This window comes from Emydura macquarii, unplaced genomic scaffold (assembly GCF_026122565.2).
Source record: "Emydura macquarii macquarii isolate MOO-44397 ecotype Brisbane River unplaced genomic scaffold, CSIRO-AGI_Emac_v2 contig_1348, whole genome shotgun sequence".
In the NCBI taxonomy this organism is placed as follows: domain Eukaryota; kingdom Metazoa; phylum Chordata; order Testudines; family Chelidae; genus Emydura; species Emydura macquarii.
In genome coordinates, this window is record NW_027131485.1 from 11,243,327 (window position 1) to 11,263,960 (window position 20,634).

At 47.2% G+C, this 20,634-nt stretch overlaps 1 protein-coding gene across 2 annotated transcripts in view; it reads left to right on the top strand.

Moving 5' to 3' along the window:
- The window catches only part of MGRN1 (mahogunin ring finger 1), a 94,013-nt gene that overhangs the window by 24,232 nt on the left and 49,147 nt on the right, over positions 1–20,634 (top strand). For both annotated transcript variants that reach the window (XM_067551144.1, XM_067551145.1), the window contains exons 4-5: positions 9,206–9,352; positions 17,438–17,555. In XM_067551144.1, coding sequence (XP_067407245.1) covers positions 9,206–9,352; positions 17,438–17,555 — 265 coding nt within the window. The remainder of the gene's footprint in view (positions 1–9,205; positions 9,353–17,437; positions 17,556–20,634) is intronic.

Here is a 20,634-nt window from a genome sequence, read left to right on the forward strand (position 1 = left end):
CACTGACCTGCTGAGTGACCTTGGACAAGTCATCTCCCTGCTTTGCGACTTAATTCCCTATTTGTCAAACGGGGAGTGGTGAGGCTGCATTGCTACTTGTAAAGTGCTTCGTGGTGCATAGGCACAGCACCACAGCAATGAGCCACATAGGTGCAGCTGATAGCACTATCTGCTTTCAAGAGTTGGCCTCACGTGGCAGCTGGTCTTACTGGTGCTGGGTCAGCTCCAGAGCACTGTCAGCACTGCGCTGTTTCCTTTTCTCTTGGGTTCCGTATCTTTAGGAGTTCCAGTGACCCAGACATTTAAGGAATCCCTTTGTAAACAGGCCGGAGCAGGAGTTAGCAGCCTTTTTCGCAAGGAAACGGTCTGTTTGTATTGTGTTGCCTGTCCTGAATGGAAGTTCCATCCTTTTCCCGACAGATGTGGGAAAGCTCCCCCGAACTCTCCAGCAAGGGTTTATTTGTGAGGGAAACAGCCTGTTCCCAGTTCTCTGGCCGAGTCTCCTCTTCTCTCCCTCCTGCCTGTGGAAAATGAGGCTGAATTTGGCTCACTTCTTGGTGGAAGGTGGGGTCTGACTGTGAAATTCCCATAAACTGTTTGGCTTTCCTTGGTTCCAGATTGTTAGCCGGAGGCTCATCTGTCCGAAGGGTGAGGTGTTCTTGTAGATTACAGTTCAGAGCCTTGGGGGAGGGTGTGAGGTAACTTCCACTCGCTTTTGGCATTGCTGGGACTGGTGGGTAAAGTTCTAGATCATCACCAAACCCTGAGTGTTTATGGTGAGGGGTGCGGGGGACGAGAAATTCTACTCTCGTGGATGTTCGTGCCTGAATCTCTGTGTCTTTGGGAACTTGTGCAAGCTCCTGATTTCCTGCCAGGACAAGACTCTCCTAGGTTAACTTCTGAAGAGGTAGGAGTGATCTCTCCTGTTGAGTGTAACAGAGTCAGATAGCCTCACTCCCCTTCTGCCCTTCACTTCGTAGTCAAACTGCGAGTTCCTGGGAGGAGCACTGCCAGCTGTTGAGTCACCACAGTAGACAGAACAGCTGCAAGCAGATTGTCACTGGGCAAAGTCATGGGGGTCAAATGACTGAGGAAGTTTTCTCCTCTTGGTGCTGAGAATAAGTTAGTAAGTAAGTGAGGAAGCCAGAGTAGGTCCGCAGCTCCTAACCTGGAAGGCATCTCCCGTTCTCGGAGGGAGATTGAGTCTTGAGGTGGAGTATGTGTATGGAAAGAGGCCATCTCGTGGCAGGCTCGTATTGCCCTCTGCTGCTTTCTTTGGACTTGCCTGAGTTGTGGGGGCAAAAGGAGGCTTGAGCGGGAATGCTGGAGCAGGCAGCCAGTGGTACGCCTGTGGTTTGGGAGGCTGCCCGGAGGGATTAACCTGGCACTTGCCAGCACTAAATGGTTGCTTGTTTGTAATTGATGCCTACGCCTTTGTCACGTCGCCTTACCACGATAACTCAGCTCCTGCTCCGTTTGCCAGCTCAGTCTGAGAACTGACAGGCCAAGGGATAGCAAGTAAAACTCCTGCTACCCCCAAGAGAGGAGTTGGAGGAAGAGAGATGAGCGTAGTCGGTGGGTGCGGCTTGCATCAAAGCAACCCGGAAACTTACCTAGGCAGTTGATTTTCTGCTGAGTGCCTGCGTCTCTCATTGACATCACTGGGAGCTGCAGGGCTAGTTCATCCCCAGTGTAACTTCATTTAACTTGATCCATGTTTTAGGGGCCACATGGTCCTGTTCTCCCTGCCCCCATCACATACACATGTGGTTTGTTGCTTCGCTTGTATCCCTTCTGTAATCAGATGGTAAGTTTCTTGGGGCAGGGATCGCAAATTCACAGATTTAAGGGGCCATTAAATCATCTAGACTGACCTTCTGTATGCCACAGGCCATTACATTTCACCCAGCTACCCAGCATTGAGCCGGATAGCTTGCTTTTAACTAAAGTGTCTTCCAAAAAGGCGGCCAGTCTGGAGAAAGTGGTTAATGCACTGGCTAAGGACGTGGGAGACCCTGCTTCAATTCCCTGCTCTGCCATGGTCTCCCTGTGTGGCCTTGGGCAAGTCATTAGCCTCTCTGTGCCTCAGTTTCTCATCTGTGAATGATATTTCTCCACCTCAAGGGACATTGTGAAACACATTGAGATGTGCTGATAAAAGGAGCTCTGTAAGAAATAAACATTATTGTTGTGGGCAGATATTTGTGCCAATTTTCCTATTTGAAATTGTCTGGCTTCAACTTCGAGTCATCGGTTCTTGTTCTGCCTTTCTCTGCTAAATCAAAGAGCCCTTTAGCACTCAGTATTTTCTCCCTGTGAAGGTATCTGTTCACTGTAATCAAGGCACCTCTCAATCTTTTTGATAAGCTAAACAGATTAAGCTTCTTACCATAGGACATTTTCTCCGGCCTTCGCATCATTTTTGTGGCTCTTTTCTGCACCCTCTCCACTTTTCTCAACATCCTTTTTAAAATGTGAACACCAGAACTGGATGTAACATCCTAGCCTTGATCCTGCCAATGCCATGGAAACACGCTCTACTCCTCACTGCTCCCCGTTTGCCCATCAAGGATCACATTTAGCCCTTTTTGCCACAGCATCGTACTGGGAGCTCATGTTCAGTTGCTTGTCCTCTGTGATCCGTTAAATCCTGTTCATATTCACTGCTTTCCAGGATACAGTCCCCTGTTCTGTAGGAATGGCCTACATTCCTTGTTGCCAGGAATTTGGCTGTATGAACATTTTTATTTGAATGGGCGCAGTTTAACAAGCAATCCAAATGGCTCTGTATGACTTCCCTTTTAGCATTATTTCAGTCTTTGTCATCTGCAAGTTTATCATCAATGGATTTATATTTACTTCCAGAAATGTGTTGAAAATTGTTGACACACACATGCTGGCTAGCACACTCTGCACTATATAAATATATTGGTATGTCGTAAGCCTCATTAACATTAAGCACAAATACTGTAACCGTAATATACCTTATACTGGCCTATACCATAATCCTGCACGCTTACGCTAAGTATCTCATAACTCCTTGCATTTGCTGAAATAAGCCTTTGGCATAAGCAGACAGGAAACTTGTCAAAATCAAGATCCATTCGTTCTGTCTTAGTGCAAACTAGGAGAGCACCTTCACAGACCAATACCTGGAAGACTAATATCCAAACGAAAGATTAGGAAGGGAAAAGTTAAGGAACTGGGACAAACTGATGGGTTGGATTTCAGTGACGTGTAAATAGATATGTAACTTGTAAAATCATCATATAAATAAATACCAACTGAAATGTGTAACTTTGGGAGCCTACTTTCTACATAAGGTGACTGTAACATCACTGCACAAGACAGTATCAGAGAACCTTTTTCCTCTACTATATGTGATTATTGGCTTATAACAATAAACCTGACTGACATTGATTATTTGGTCTCTTGAGTATATTTTATAACGAGCCTAAGGGTAGTCAAGCAATTGGCAGTGTCATTTATCAACCAAATAATGAATTGTCTTGGGACTAATACCAATTCCTGCAAAATCCCACTAGAAACACCCCCATTTGATGATGATTCCCCATTGACAACTGCTTTTTGAGATCTGTCAGTCAGTTCTAAATCCATTTGAGGTATGCTTTATTATTGTATAGTCCTCATCCTTTAATCAGAATATCTTGTGGTACCAAATCAAACACCTTACAAAAGTCTTATTATATCAGTTACCTTTATCAACCAAACCGATAATCTCCTCAAAGAATGAAATCGGATTTGTTTGACAAGACCTATTTTCCATAAAACCTGGCATTGATGATGATCCGATTGAATCCTGTTTCAGTTTTTGTATAGTTTTGCCCATGGTTAATGTCAGGCTAACAAGCCTATAGTTACTCATGTTAACCCGTTCACCCTTTTTGAATATTGGCATAACATTGGGTCAAATCTTTGTTCTCAAAAGTGTCTTGCACGCTCTATACATCATACACAGTGATGGCTGTTAAAGGACTCTGGAATACATCATTCTGGTCATTGACACAAATGACCAAAGTCATCCAAACGCTGTAACTTTACATTGACCATGTACGTACTCACAGAGTCTTTCCCTGGGGCCTTTCGACAGGGAGATCAGAAAGGATTGTTTAAAGGAACTATAAAGTGAACTGCACTCAGGAATTGAAGTGCGCCCACTAATCTCAGAGCCACTTACTGACGCTCCTCTTACCCCGGATCAAAGGAGGATGAAGTGTGCAATTTTCTCTTGTCGCTCCCCTGAAGCTGCAGCCACCAGCTCTGTGTTATGGGATAAGCCATACAAAAAGATATCTCTCTCTGCACCCTGCACAGCAGATTGAAATAGCCCTCGGTGCCCCTGGCTCCTGCAGCAGGCTGGTAAAGAGCACAGCATAACCCTCCGCCACCTGCACCCCAGCTTACGGGCAGCTTCTTTACCCCCAACTCTAGGGCACCTGATGTTAAATACATCAACAGCGTTACTCCGTGATGGTTTGGCTCAAGGCGTAAATGCCCCATCCCTGGCTCCAGTCAGACAGAACTCCAGCTCTGCTGGACTGCCAACAGGAGTAGCTTCCCAAAGAGTTCAGCTCCAGCCACTGACCAGAAGAGCAAGGCATCTGATTGTAACCATGCGGATGGGATGCAGGGGAGAGGAGGTGTGGTCTCAGATAACTGGGGCCTAGCCCATTTTGGGATTAATCAGTTTATTCCTGAATTTTTCCCAGGAATGATGGGGGCAGGTTCATACATTGGCAGCTAGATCCAGAGGTGATGGTGATAGGGAGACCTGTAGCAGTGAGAGGATCTTGATGAGTGGGGGACCCAGGAGAGTGCATGGCTTCTCAGCACATCAGCAGCTGGCCAGCCGTGCAACAGAGCAGCTTGTTACTCACCAGCCCTCTGCCCTGTGAGACAGGAGAGAGGACAAAGAGGTGGGCTGTAGGAAGAAGATCTGCAAAGCAGGCGTGGGGCCCTCAACTTTCTTCTGAACAGGTTTCAGTGATCTAAGGCCAAGGAAGCCCTCTGATCTCTCTTGGTGTTTCTGACACCACAAAGATGTTCTTTGGGAACGAAAAGATTAATGATTGTAACCAGCGTCACGAGTGGGCAGCCAGTATGGCTATGGATAACCAGCAATGTGCTCCTGACTGCTCGGGTCTCTCAGAGGTTAACACTAAGTGCCCCATCTCCCCTCAGTTCGTGCTGTAAAGATGGTATCTAACTGGAGTCCTTCCTGGCAAGAGGCTTTGTAGGTCCTGGAGGTGGAGGCACGCCCCCAAATTGACCTGCCTCTCCCACAGTCCTGACCTGGGCCCCAGTAGGCATGAGCAGAGCAGTTCCTAGAGGCACTGAGTTGCAGATAGCACATTAAATCTTCACGTGGATACATTGAGGCACTGTCTGGTGTGAGCACAGCACTGGAAGCCAGGATCGCCTGGGTTTTAATCCCTGCTCTGACCTTGGATGAGTTTCTTAACCTCATCTGCCCCACTTTTCCCATCCATAAAATGGGGATACTGATTACCATGCGCGCCTCATTGGGGATTAATGTCTGTAAAGGGAAGTGAACTACATGCCTGCTAACGACCAAGCTCAGAACCCATAGAGAGAGACGTTCAAAAGTGCCTGGTATTGGCTTAATTCCACTTTCCTTGAAGTCCAAGGCAGCAGAATTTACTGTACTTTTATACAGTCGTTTCACAAGTCGCCGTCGTCAGGCTCCAGGCAAAGTGCCGAGCGCTTCTGACAATCCCATCCCGTAGGACTTAACATGTTGCAGAGTTAGCCTGGCCGTGTCTGCTGCTGATATACCTAGTGTACGTGGTGGACGTTCTGGTGAGACAGGCTGGTAGCAGTGTCTGTGCGCTGTCAGAGCTGTTGGAATGACACGATACGCAACTTTCTTACCTCTATATAGGCTGCATTTGTTCCCATGGCTAGTCCTGCCCATGTGTCACAACCCAGCTTTCTCCTAGTGTATGTATAGTGCACATGTGGGCTAGCTTGGTGGCTATTAAAAGTACGTAGTGCTTAAATTGCTGATTTTTAACCCAGACTAGACTAATCGTATTCCTGACCAGTACCTGGCTGGCTGCTTATGTGAGCTTTGGGTTTTGGTACATTTCCCACCAGTGTCAGTGATAGGTGTTGGCTCTGGCTCTGCTCCCTTGAGCCTTTAGCGGGGTTCATCCCGCTCAGGGGGGGCACACTGACATGGAGTGGTGTGGGGAAGCTTGCACAGCTGCAGTTTTATGTTGTATTTGTCTAGAGCAGTGGTTTTCAACCGTTGGCCTGCAGACTTCTGGGGGTCCGCAGACTGTCTTAAGATTTCCAAAGGGGCCTGCATCTCCAGTTGAAATTTTGTAGGGGTCTGCAAATGAAAAAAGGTTGAAAACCCCTGCTCTAGAGGTTTCTGCTTCCTTCAGTCTCCCAGGCTATCAGTCCAGCGTGAAATTCCTAAGTTACACTCACACTGAGAACTTGCTGATCTGGCTACGCCTTGCCACGCTTACAGCCTTGAGCTTTGCCGGGAATTTATTCTCTTGCGTGGCACTGGTAACCAAATTTAAATCTGGAGGAAATTTTGCGACTGTATGCGTTTGCACCTCCTATGCAAATGGAATCCGGTCCCATTCTACTTTGGCTGCCTTATGTAGGTCACAGCAGCCATGGTTTCAGAACATCAGCTCTTTCTTGCTTTTGTCCTTTTTATTTTAGCAAGTTGGAAATGCTGTGGATAAGAAGCCAGTTCCTATTTTGACCTAGGTGAACCCTGGGAAAAGATCTGTGGTCTCTTGCTTGATCACTGTGGAATCTTCCAGATAGCTGTATGCTAAGGAAAGAAAAATAAGGTTGTCACCATTCCTTGCATGGCTTGTTTAGTTTGACTACGTCTAATCTTTATATTAAATCATTGATGCTTTAAAACCGCAGACCTGTTAAGGTGGAATTTCCGCTTAAGGTGGAATTTATGTTGGTATTGTCCAGAGTAAGCAACAGCCATTGATCTCACTGAATTCGGTCTAAATGGGTTTCCATGGAGACAACCTGCTAGTAATATCTTTAGTCCACTACTGTGTATTCCGGTTGGCCTCAGAGAGCGCTCTACACTGCTGTTGGGGAGAGAGGATCTACAGGTGCTCTAGAGCCTAGGCTAACGCTCCTTTGTTATCCAGACCTTCCTGAATGATTTAAGCCACCTCATTTAACCAGCCAAGCCACCTCCTGACAGATGTGCTCCTGGGAGGATGTTAGAAGCTGGGATTGGGCGGCGAGCTCAGTACTTTAGACGCATTTAAAAGGCAACCCGTTTAAAACCCTTTTAACACAGCAATCACTTTTCCACACTGCACGTAAATAACTAAGGCACTCGCTGCCTTAGGATGCTGTTGCAGCTCAGAGTGCTTACAGAGTTCAGAAAAGGATTAGAATGTATCGGGATAACGAGATAACGTTAGGCAGGATAGAAATGTATAGGAGAGAGGGACCTTCCTACGCTAGGACATAAGCCAACTCCTAATTGATGGGGTTAGATTATTTTATCATTCTCCACCTTTCTCTGAAGCATCCAATGCTAGTCAATGAGACAGGCTACTGAATTAGTGGAAATGCTAGAAAACATAGAGAAATAGAGATGAAGGCCAAAAGGGACCAGATGATCTAGTCTGATCTCTTGTATATCACAGGCACCAACACCACTCAGCATCCACACGCTAACCCAACAACCAAAGTGAGACCCAAGTATTACAGCCCCCAGGAGACTACACAATTATATGCCACAGGCAGAAATCAGGAGGGGCTGAGGTGCACCAGCGCTTGAGGCCCCTGCAATGGCAGAGAACAAAGTGAGATATAGCCAGATAATCCTGGCAAGTGACCTGAACCCAACGCTGCAGAGGAAGGTGAACCCCCCCTCTCCCCCAAGATCACTGCCAATCTGAGCCAAGGAAAAATTCTTTCTTGACCCTAATAGGGTGATCAGTTAAACCCTGAGCATGTGAGCAAGAACCAACCAGCCAAGCATGCGAGACAGAGAATGTTCAGAGCCCTGGCTCACTCTGCCCAGGGTCCCATCTCCAGCTGTACCCATCCCTGGTGAAGGAAGATTTAAAAAAAAAAAAAAAAAAACCCTCCCCAAATAGGTTGGGAGGGAATCCCTTCCTGACCCCTGACTGCTGAAACCTTAAAACATGAGCCCTAGGAACATAAGGCATAGACCAGAAGTGAACCGTAGGGCTGGTGAGCCCTGCCCCCTACCAGGCCTTTGTACCTTAGCACTGTGACTGAGAAAGAGGTGATAGTGGTGGAGTAGCATTTTAAATTACATCTTCCTCTCATTCCCAATGCATCTAGGCCTTTATGTATCTGTCTCTTAGACAGCAAGCAGCTTAGAGCAGTAGCTGTCTTTGTTTTTGCACCACACTGAGCATGATGAAAACACTTAGCAATACTAGGCTTAATACTTCCTTTGCTAGGTTCGGTCGCCAAAAGTTCAGGTTCCTCTCGGCTCTTCCTTTGTTCCTGTGCTGCAGCCGCCATTGCTGTGATGAAGCAGGACTGTCTGAGACTCCTAGAAGAGACTCTCGAGTCTGCTGCTTAATCAGCTGGGTTAGACTTCTTTGCAGCATTGCTTCTGTTGGGTTTTGAGCTGTTGGTGGTACCTGAACCGTGTCTTACTCTTGTCCTTTGTCCATTGGACAGATAACTTCATGTGTAGTAGTTTCTTTTCTGTAGACCTGTGAATGTCACATTCCTGGGTCGGAAATAGGCTGACTGCAAGATCAGCTAACGGACTTCAGTAGCCGGCATTTTCCAGTTAGATAACCTCTGAGTGTGATTCACCTACTTTCTGAGGGCAGATCTCCTCCTCTTAGCTTAAATGCTCATTTCAGTGAGACTTACGCTTCTTGGGGTACTCCCAAGAACAGGAAGACTTGGATGGGTTATGGGGGGTATCTTGATCTGAGCGAGGTAACAAGAAAATTTAGGCTGAATATCAGAAAAATCTTCCTGACAGTAAGCTCTGCTGGAACTCTCTGCAGTGACCTGGTGACCCATTGCTTGTGTCATTGACTGTACTCAACAAAACTTAACATACTCTAAGGAACACTCTTGCACTGGCCTCTGGGGATGAAGCAGGTAAGATGGTAAGTCTCTTCCATCTGTAATGTTTGTCCTGACTTCTGGCTTTTTCTCGTAGGTATAAAGATGACCTAGACAGTCCAACTGAGGAGAATGGGAAGCAGAAAGTCCTGTACAGCTTAGAATTCACCTTCGATGCTGATGCCCGCGTTGCCATCACAATCTATTGCCAGGCTACAGAGGAATTCATCAGTGGCATGGCAGTGTAAGTCCTGGGAAACAGATTTAAAAGGACACTGACAACTTACAGGTCACAAAGCTGGCTGAAATTTTTCCCCTGGTACAAGTAACACCTAGGGAGGCAGAAGAGAGAGAGAGTTTTCTCCTTTCTAGTTTGCTTGCTTTGTGCATTTGACAGCTCTGTATCTTAGTAGGTTTCCCTGTTGGTTGGTAGTGTGTGTTTTTCACACACAATGGGGAAAGAAAACTTAAAGCTATACAATTTGTCAGGGAGACACAAGGTGTAGATCCTGAAGGTGTGAACTCATTTTTTGAAATTGACTGACTAGATCTCAAGAGGATGTTCCTTTTAATTGGGACACCTGGGTCAATGGAATTGATGCAGTGAGAATGAGCACCCTTCAGAGATCATGAGATGGAAAAATGTATAAGGAATTGAGCCGCCTCCTGACCGCCCATGGGGTTTAATGGCCATCTTATAAAATTAATTATACCGAAGGGGCTCTCCTGTGTTTTATGGGCAGTAATGCCTTTACATGTTTCCCTCCAGGAGCATACTCTAACATTTCACTGGTTAGGTGTGTGTGGTCAAAGTATGACCAATGGAATTTAGTATGGCTTATGTCGTCAATATAATTCAGCCATGAAGATTCAAACCCCTAGTATGCAGTGCTTAATCTAGATCAGCATCTCTAGGCTTTGTCTGATCAAGGTGGAGTTGAATATTTTGGGATGTCGTAGTCTCAAGGGACACACTTCCGTGTTTAAAGATCTGGGATGCTTATAATTTCTTTTTCATTCATGCTGCTGCATGGCCATGGTTTTTAGATCTCTCTGTTTATAAATCGCTCTGGATCCTTTGTCGCTAACAGAAATCTGCAGGCTGGAGAAGCTTACTGTAGATCTGTAACTGATGACTGACATCTCTCTACAGTTAGCAGTAAGAGTTTCTGCAGTTGTTGGGTTCTACTCTACAACACACTGGATTTCAAAGGAAACGTGTGTAGTTTAAGATAAGTGATCTGTTGGGGGTTTAAGTCGGGGGGAAAAAAATCTAACAGAATTCATGTCAAAAGACTTGCTTAGGCTTTAGGCACAATATAAACATCCTGCTAATGGTTAATGAATGTTATTTTTAGAAATGGGACCAAAAACATTCCCAGCCATATGTGGATTCCACGAAACTTGGAGGCTGTCCGAAGTCAGGACTTTGTTTCAGGCTCATCTCTAGTTTTGTTTGTCTGCAGCTGTTTTTTCTCTCTGTGAAAAGTAGTAAATTAGCTCCTCTGAAAGAGCTTTGGAGCCTCTTGGGAAACGTTGAAACCCATCTCTTCAGCCCCACTTTCTCCTGAGTGGCGCAGTATATAGGCAGGCTCCTAGAAATTCTGACAGTTTCCATGTTGTGTTTTCTTAAGTCTTTAAAAAAAATGTTTCCTGTGAATTTAGTGCTAGTGAAGGTGTTGGCTTGACACTTCTGGCAGTTGAAGTCCTCTGTCCATAAACAGGTACAGCATGGCTAGGCAGCAGTGCCAGTTTTCCTCTGCCCTGCAGACCATCCCACACCCTTGGTCTGGAGAGAGGACCATCTTTATGTTGGAGTGGCAGAGTTGTCCAGTGGGTAGGCCCTCAGGCTACCCTAACACAGAACACAGCTGGGTTCTGTTCTTGCCTTTCACTGATCCTTGAGCAAGGCAACCATGCCGCAGTTTCCCCATCCCTACAAGGAGGATAATGAGGGCCTCTGTGTATGTGTGTGTTTTTTGGGGGGGGGAGGAGTGCTGGTGGTTATGGTTGTGTCAGAAGCTGATGGACTCTTCTGAAGCCAAGATCCTGATTTCATGCAAATGTGGTAGGTAATAGGGATCTGGGTAAGAGAGCTGCACGTATAGACTTTATAAATGGCTTTAATTCAACCAAGGCTATCTTCCCATGTGATGGTGGCGGTAGCTCTGTTAGCTCATCTTGGGGCTAGGGCAGCTGCCTGAAGCGGGTATCTCTGCTTCTCTGGATTTAGCACGCTGCTACTAAAAACCTTCTTTTAAAGCCCTGACTTTAGCTTTGCCAAGCAGTTCTGTAAGGGTAAACACTATAATTACTTTGATTTATTCTCTGCAAGTTCTGGTGGGGGGAAAAACGTCTGGGCTGCATTTTTAGAACACCTCAAAGTGGAGAGCTGCATTTTTAGCACGCTAATGGGAGTGCGCATTCCCGAAGAGTACTTTATCTCCATTGGTTTGGGTGCTAACATGTAAACAGAAGGGTCAGTGTATGCAACCAGTCTGTGTTTTAGAATCAAACCTCTTTTCAGACTGATATGGCCAGCACTTCAGGAGAGAGCAGGATCTCTTTGGAAACCAAAATCACTTTTTCCTCTTAAGTGAAATGTTTTCTCTAAGCCACCAGCCTGCAGCACACTCCTTGGAAGTTCTAAATGGCCGACGCTTGCTTCCCTGGCTGCTTTGCTGCAAGACCCTCCCTCCAGTTTCTGATCACACTAGTATGACTGTTAGCTTTGTTCCTGCCTGGAGCGTGGCTTGGGCCTCTTGGAGTCATTTAGCTGCATTTTGGAGGAGAGCCTCTCAGCTCCTGGGGAGAGGCATCCTTTGCAGAGACCATTCATCCATGGACCACAAACCGCCCCTGGCCTGTGTATCCTCCAGAGCTAATAGGACCGGAGGGAAGTCCTTCCCTCTGCTGAGAGAACTCAGGTCCATCTCATAAACCAAAGGAAATCTCCTCCGGGAATGACTCAGCGCTCCAATTAAAAATGGAATGGCGGCAGTGCTATGGACAGAGGCCCTCCCTAGTGCTAGTCTGGCCTCAAAGGGGCACTTAGCAAATCCACCCCCTGTCCTCTCCCATGGTAGCTGGCTTGGGAGGTGACTTGAGCAATCCCACGAACCATCCTCCCAGGACCCCTTAGCATTCCACTGCTTTTCTCTGCCCCCTTCCCCTCATTGACCAAGCTTTCAAGGGCATTTAGCAGCCAACCGCTCCTTCACCACCACTAGAGAGGAGCTGGCCAGCAGACTGTGGGCGGGTGGGAGGACAACAGCCAGATGTAGGTGGGTGGGGTGGACGAGGACGACGGTCCAGCTATCTGTACTGAAGATCTGACCTGCCCGGGTGAAGGAGGCATTCGGTTGCTGCTGCGAGTGCGGTTTCCTGTGGAATCCATCGTGAAGGCGCAAGGAGGGAAGACTTGTCTCTTCTCTGCCTTCGGCTCGTTTGTCTGCTTCATGAGACCAGCTGCGTTTCCTGGAATCTGGTTGGCTGGGGAAGAAGGCATGTGTTTTTCCCCCGAAGCTGTGGAGCCTCTGGCTTACTGTTTGCCTCTTCAGGGACTAAGCAAGTAACACGCAGGTATACAAAGGACTTGCTAAACTCACATGCTTTCCTCTTTGCAGGAGGAACCAATCTGTGGAAATAACACAACCTGCACACACATCCTTGCCTCAGTTTCCTCACCTCTCCCAGAGCCTGTAAGGATTTGGTCAGTGTCTCCTTGGGGCATCCAGGATTCTGGTTCTCCTTTTCAGCTGTCTGCTTCTGGTCCTGCTCTGCTCTTCTCTTCCTCTTAAATGGCCTGTGACAGATCCTCCCTTTCACAGGGTTCTAGGCCTCCTCCCCCTGTCAGGTGACTCTCCTCGGACTTCAGGTCCCTTGTCAGGTGATCCGTTGCTTGGTTTAAAGTTTGCTTAATTGATCTGGTTCCTCAACCAACAGTTAGCTCGTTATCTTAGGGTGGCCCTCCAGGTTAACACCCCTAGATTGCTCTGCGTGTGCCGGCTAGGTGCAAGAATTTCTTCCTGGAGGTTTCAGCACAAGATGGAGGGTAAAAGGACAAAGGTTAGGCACAGGACAGTCTTACAAGCAATTTTGTGCTCACAAAACAAAATAGAGCTTGTAGTTTGCTGTAGTTACATACCACCTAATCAGTCACGTTGCCCCTTCTGCTTCCCCTTGGGATTAGAGGCAGGTGCTCTCCTTGGGGGAGAAACCTGCTGGGCTGGAATTCCAAGGGCTCTGATGCTGGGATCCTCTGAGCTTCTGCCCATCTCTGCCACCCCTTTCTAGCATTGTAGGGTCAGCCTTTCATCTGGCAGGTCTGTGTAATGCCATTTGACCCCATCTACCCCGTATCCTTCCATTGTGTCTCTCTGGAGTCACAGATACACAGCTCTCCATCTGAATCTGTTTAGTGGTGTTGAAATTTGCCCTCTTCTCTATCTTCTGTTGAAGAAGCAATGGCTGGTGCAGGAGGGCAGACAGCTTTCTTCTAGCCTGTGATCTGGACTTGAGGTTTTCCTGGTCTCCCGTGCTTATTTCCCAGCCACATCTGAGGAAATCCAGTGAATCAAAGGAGAAGTATCTGCAGAGGCAGCAAGGGCTGACTTGGTCAGGACCAACTCTATGGCATTGGTTGGATAGATTCCTTTGTCTTAATGTTCCCAACGTCAATTCTCTGCCCTTGATAAGGAGATGGGGTTTGTTCCTCTTGCTGTGCCCACAGTGAACTTTGGCAGGTGGGACTCAAGTGCACTCCCAAAGGGCAGACCCATGCTCTTAAATTGTCTTCTGTGCTGCTCACCGTACTGCAGGTGGCACATGAGCGGTGCCTGCAGCTTTTGAAGCAAGATCATTCTGAACGTGGCACTGGAGTGGAAAGCTAACTACGTTGGCTGACAGTCCATGTGTTGGTAGCTGTGCCCATCGATAAAATGTCTTCCTAGTTACAAAGATGAGAACGTCTGGCTTCTCCAGCAGATCTTGTCTGAGGAGCGCAAAGCACTGTGCAAGCAACAGCGAAGCTCCCAGATGAGGCAGGGATGTACAGTCTCATGGCTGGGGAAGGCTGTCCCCACCCCCATCTCTTCTAGCAAGTCTTAAGAGTTGTCTGGTGATTAGATCGGGGGACTGGAACTGGAATCTGATGCATTTGCGTTTCACTCTGTGCTGCTCCCGGGTGGCTGTGACCGTGGGCAAGTCCCTTTTCTTCTCTGTGCATCAGTTTCCTCACCTGTACAACGGGGCCATTAACAGTTACCCACAGTTGGGTTGATTCTTTGAGATTATTGATGGAAGGAGTCAGACAAGGACGCTGTGTGCTCGCTGTAGCTGATTTGACTATATGGTAAGTAAAACCACACTCACCTTCGTAACCTATAATTCACACACAAAGCATCTGTCACTTCCCACCTCCCCGCAGCACTTTAATAACAGAGGTTGCAGCAAGATCTCCTATTACTTGAGCTGTGTTATTTTTATGCTGTACAGTTCAGAACATTTTTCTAGTACATTGGGAAGTATTGTCATAAATCATTCAAATGAAACGACCCCAGCAAGAATGCACAGAGCACGTTTTAATGCAGTCCCCTGGATTGTTTTTATTATTCACTCACCTGTTAATCTGCAAAATCAGTCTTTCGCACGCATGAAAGTGGTTCTAGCGACCTTCTAATCAGCCTGGCAAAATTCAACCAGCCAGAGCCAGATACCAGTCAGTGTAGTGGTGACGGATTTACCGTAGAACTATGCCTGTGTACGCCAGCTGGGGAGCTGGTCCTGTGTGCCCTCTTGCCTGGGGCATGTCAGTTTTGGCTTGGGCCAGACGGGTAAGACATCCTTAGTTCTTTCTCCTCCTCCTCCTCCTCCAGGCTGGGCTTATCACCAAAGATAGCAGAGACCAAACTTCCCAAGCTGGGAGGGGCCTAAAATCAGAAGTTTAAACTCCTAAAATAGAAGTGGTCTGTTTTTCTCTAAGCTTCCTGCTCCGATTGTCCTGAGTAGGATTTATTGGTGCTCGGCTTCTCTGACTATCAGGTGTCTACATCCGAAGGACCTGACTGGATTTAGGAGCCTCACCTTTGGACCCTGGGTTTAAAGGTATTGACTGAGCGTGGAAGGGTAAGGACAGATGAGCAGGAGCTTTCCCCGGGCTGGTACTCTTTAATGGTAGGTGTGCAGTGGTGCTCATAACAGGGCATGGAGAGCCAGCTATTGGTCAGGTGTCCAGAACAGCATTAAACCTCTCAGATGTTGGGGGGGGGAATGGCGTAGCTGTCCTGGAGCAGCCTGCTGTGGACACTGAAGGAGCCCAGTGTCTGGGAACATCCCTGTTTAGTTGGGGTTGGTCCTGCTTTGAGCAGGGGTTGGACTAGATGACCTCCTGGGGTCTCTTCCAACCCTCCTCTTCTATGATCCTATGAATCCCCACTAACAAATTGGAAAAGGAGTTGTTAGGTAGTTTTAAAGTGCATCTAAAGAGCAACCAACTGTACCACGCAGCCATGGCAACAATAGCATTACCATAGAGATTTGGGAAGCTTAAGCTCTGAATGCAAGATCGAAAACATGAGGGAAATGACTGTTGTTGTGTAAATATGGGGGAGTTGCATCGTGCTCCTGGCTGGAACAGAGGCAGGGCACCTGATTCCACAGTTGGTGGCGGCGGCAGTTGTCGTGTTCTCTGGATCCCTCACGGGAGCTCTGCCGTTAGTTACCTTGTCCATGTTGCACTTTGTGGAGCTTGCAAGCATGCTTCCCAGCCACAGCTGGCGCTTTAGTTCCCGACAGTCTGTGAACTCCGCTTCTGTATCACGAAATGGCTAATCAGATCCTTTAAGATGCTGAAGACAGATCTCCTGGGAAGGCTTCTACTCCCAGGTTTCCTCCTTCATCATACACTTTGCTCAGAGCCATGGTCCTGCCCTTCACACACACCTGCCCTTCTCTCATCTTTTACTTCAGGAGCCTTTTCTCCTCTCCTCCCTTGCTTCGTTTCACTCCACCCCCTGCTCTTGGAGCAGTCACCCAGGCACAAAGCCCCTCTTTCGAACCATTTCTTTTTACAGAGCGGCTGCCGCTCCTCTCCTTTACAATGTGTTTGTGCCAACCACTGGCAAAGTGTGTCGTCCCCCGCCAGTGGCTAGTCCACATTGAGGATAACCGCTTATTGCTATGGCCAGCTAATGGAGTTACTCCTTTAGCTCACGTACATAAAGGTCTGTGCTGTAGGTCCTGGGTTTGAATGTTGCTAAACACCCCTTCAAGGATCATTATTTCTGGATTGGCTTGCAGCAGGGACCTTTGCTTTCTCTGTGATTTGGCAGACAGCACTTACACCCCGGACACGGTAAATAGTGCAGCAGGTGGAAATTGCCTTGGATGCTTAAAGCGCTGCTGGAACTTCTAATTCAGGTTAGGACAGAGACCCCCGGCGGTACAAGTGCAGAAGGTCTGGAGGGTGGCAGCCGGCCCTACTGCTCCAGGAGATGCCCTGGTTTCAGAGTAAGACCCTGTACAATGGAAGAACTGTAACTCCGTCTGGGGAGGGAGAGTCAGCCGGCACCCCTGGATCTAGTATTGGTGCAGCTGGCGGGGGGGGATGCCCTGCAGCTAGTGGAGTCGTGCTGCCTTCAGATCAGTGGTGCTGCTTGTCCAAGGAGGGAAAGGGGCTTGGAGACTTGAGTGTGGGAGGAGCGGGTCAAATTTAGCTCCTGCTGCTTGGCCCAAATGCTGATCCAACAAGGCTGAGCTGCCTTGCTGGTTCCACTGCTCGCCCTGTGCAGCTATTAGAGGGGACTAAATGCCATCCTACAGGTGGGGGCGCAGGCGACCTGTCAGCAAGTGTGGGGAGGTGTGCCATGATGTATCCCTCTTAGATCACTGCTCAGGCTTTCAGCTGTGTCCTTGTCCCAAAACATGGAGGAGACCTGAGCCTGCTAAACCGTGCGCCATGCTCTAGATCTGAGGTGTCAGCCTTTGCTAGACTGGGACCCCTTGTCTGTAGTGCCGCATGCTGCCCCGTAAACTAATATTCCCAGCCAGGCCACTGTGGCGCTGACCAATTTGACTGCAGATCAGGGGTGTGTTCCTGCGCTGTTCCCTGTCCCTCCTTTCCCTCTCCTGAGCTCACCACCTCACTTTCACCTTTTCCCTTCCTTTTCTTGTCCAGAATCGATGGCTGCTAGCCCCTGCCAGCTCCACTTCTTACTTAGAGCGGCCATTTTGTGATTCCTGGAAGGCAGCCGGGGTGAATGACTTTCTTACAGTCCAGCACTGAGCAATCACTTGTTACAATGAGTTTTCTTTTTCCCCCCATCTTCAGATACAGCACAAAGAATCCTTCTCTGCAGTCGGAGACGGTTCATTACAAGAGAGGGGTGAGCCAGCAGTTCTCCCTGCCTTCCTTCAAGATTGATTTCTCAGACTGGAAGGACGATGAGGTAAATCTCTCCTTAGATTTCCCTCTTCTCCGAAACCTTATTGTTTCAGAAACACTGGGCTCTGTTTGTTTAGCGTCTCTGAGTTGTAGCTGGAAAATTACTGGTCACGGCTGCCATGGCATGGTCTGTCAGTGTGGGGCTGAAGGGCCCTGGGAAAAATGGGTCTGCAAGATGCACGACAATAGTTGGGTAGGTATATTAAGCACAAAAAAAGGGGGGGGGGAGGATGGAGAGGGTTAGCCTGCCTGTCGAGATCTCAGGTACCTGGAGTAGGACAGAACTTGTCTACAGCTCTCTGGGTGGATGACACTGGTGCCACCTCCAAAGGAAGCTGCTTTGTTTTTCATCCAATCTTGATGCAATGCTCTCCCAACTGATCAGAGCGTTGTGGGAGCTCAGGAAAGTAAGTCCCCTTCAAAGAGGAGTTTATGGTCTAATAACACGTCTGGTTACACAAGAACCTGCAGAAAAGTAGGTGTCCACTTTCTGTAGCAAACTTATTCAAACCACATGATTGATATTTAAACTTCTTTTTTAAGTAAGAGTTTCCAGCTGCAATATTAACGTATTTTTTTATCCCATCAAAGGAAGTCCGAATTGTCCGAGCAGGGTTGTATTTGATAGCTTTGAAAATAAACATTTAACTTCTCTAGAAAAAAGTACAATTCTGAATTGTGTTCTGGGCTGTGAATTAGTAATACACTTCTCATGATGTCCTACTGGTGAATCAGCATGTGATTGGTTTTTCCTAGCGTGTGTCTGTTGAATCAACAGACCATTGAGGAGCGCATATGTATTCATAGATTCCAAGGCCAGAAGGGACCACTTCATGTAGCCTGATCTCCTGTATAACAGGCCGGAGAACTGCCCCCAAATCATTCCTGTTTGAACTAGAGCAGATATTTTAGAAAAGCGTCCCCCAATCTTGATTTAAAAATTGCCAGTGATGGAGAATTCACCACAGCCCTTTTGGAAAGATGCTGCAAAGGTAATTGAGACTATGTCATATCTGCGTTCATTCAAGGATTTCAAAGAACTCAAGTTCACCCTGGCTGAAGCTGTGTTGGTTGGGAACATGAGCATTTATGTGTAGCTTCAAGTAAGCTTCTCTTTACCTGGTCTCTGATGGATAAGAAGATTCTTACAATTCCTTTCATTTTCTTGTATCAAGTCACGTGGGCCCAAAACGTAAACTCCAGCATCATACTTCTTTGTAACATGTCGGTTCCTATTGTTACAAGTAACTTACGTACCTTCCTAGAGCCATTTAACCACATTTTTGGTATATTCGATTTCACTGGTTTGCCTGGTTAATCAGCCGTAGGTGAGACTTTTAAAAATCTTGTCTGTCTAATCACATTTTGTGTCTGTGGATTAATTTCAAAACGATGGCACCCTTCACTGCCAAGGATGATTGTGAAGTCAGAGGTGACTGATTCAGTCACTGTGCACTTGGCTTCAGCTTGCCTACTTCTGTTCTTTTCTTTAGTTTCCATATTTCCCAGCCCCTATCAGTTACGTAAATATTGGGTGGGACCTTTCTCAGTGTAAAACGCCTGTTTACCAGAACTGACATTAACCACCCTTGGACAGCACAGGGTGACTATCTCTCTAGACCCAGGTAGGGAGCTGGAAGGGTTCCCTGGTCATATAAGTGACATATTGCCTGATATTTTAATCATGCTGAGGTCTGTGTCTCAGTAGCATCGAGATCAACATGTGTACGAAATGGCATTTTCTTTGATTCGTTTTAAACTTGCCTCGTTTCAGTTCTTAGTGCCCCTTTTGATTTTGTCTCTTGGGACAAGATTAATAGGTGCATCAGACGGGCTTCCTCCATACCATTTCCTTTAGTTCGTCCTTAGAAGTTGTCACGTATCACTAGTTACAGAGGGCTGAGTTTTCTTTGGCTAAGTACTTGCCTCACCCATGTGCTAAAGGAAGTGGCGGTGACTCGACAGGTGGGAGTTTTTCATGGAGTAAGAAGCGCACTAGTGCCCCAACACGGAATTACAGACAGCTGAGCTGCTAGAAGTGCTGTCCTTTTTGATGAGCTGTAATACCAAGGTCTTGACCACTTGTGGTTAATGACGCTCTCTTCTCATAAGAGTATTATGAGCGGTATTAATCTAGGTGTCTTGGCCAAATTCCAGCCAAGGTAGGGACCTTCTCCTCTAACCCCCACCCTACCATCCAAGCTCAATTGGATCTGATGATATTCATTTCCTGTCCCAAACTGTTGTGATGTTGCTGTGCACTTTTAACTGTGAACCATTATGTGTATTTTAAAAAATCTCTATATCTTTTGTGCCATCCTAGAAGAGAGAGTAGCCATAGTTTTGAAACTGTGGTTAGTGGTGCAAAGCTGTTACCAGCCTCCTCCCCAACTTCCTCAGGAATCTGGGTTGCAGACGTCCAGGCTTCTCTGCCAATAAATGATCTCACCAGTTCGCCTACAGCGGCCTGAAAGAATTGTCCCATTCTTAGCCCTGCTTTTCGTTCCCTTTGTCACTCACTCGGACTAAGAAAGCAGGATGCTGGCAGCCTGATTTCCTCAGGCTCCTAGAAAAGCAAATTTGTTAAAATTCTCTGTTAAAGGCATTTGACTAGCCAGAGAAACTTGACCTCTCACTTTAATTGTGCAAACATGTCTTTAGTTCTTAGCAAAAGTTTTGCAGCTCATCTTTAAACAGCTGTTGGTCAGCAGAGGTGGAGGCGATCTGTGTATTGCGCATCTGTTAGTCAAGTCTTCAAAGCACTGTGGAGTCAGAGGTACTATAGAAATGTAAGCTGTAAACCCCCTTCTCATCCCCTCTTTGGACCAAATTCTGCTGATCCACACTGCTGATCTGTTGCATAATCAGCACTGCCGTCTGGCAGGTCTCCAACTGACTTCCCTGGGAGTTCTGCTGGGGGAGCAAATGTAGAACAGGCAGCATGGCTCAGAGGAGGATTTCCGTGCTTTCCCCATCAAATGTTTAAAAATGTAGCTGTGCTCTTGCAATAATAGATTGGAGCAGAAAGCAAAGCAGGGATCTAAGAGCTGCTTTCAGCAACACTTCAGTCAATTTTCTTTAAT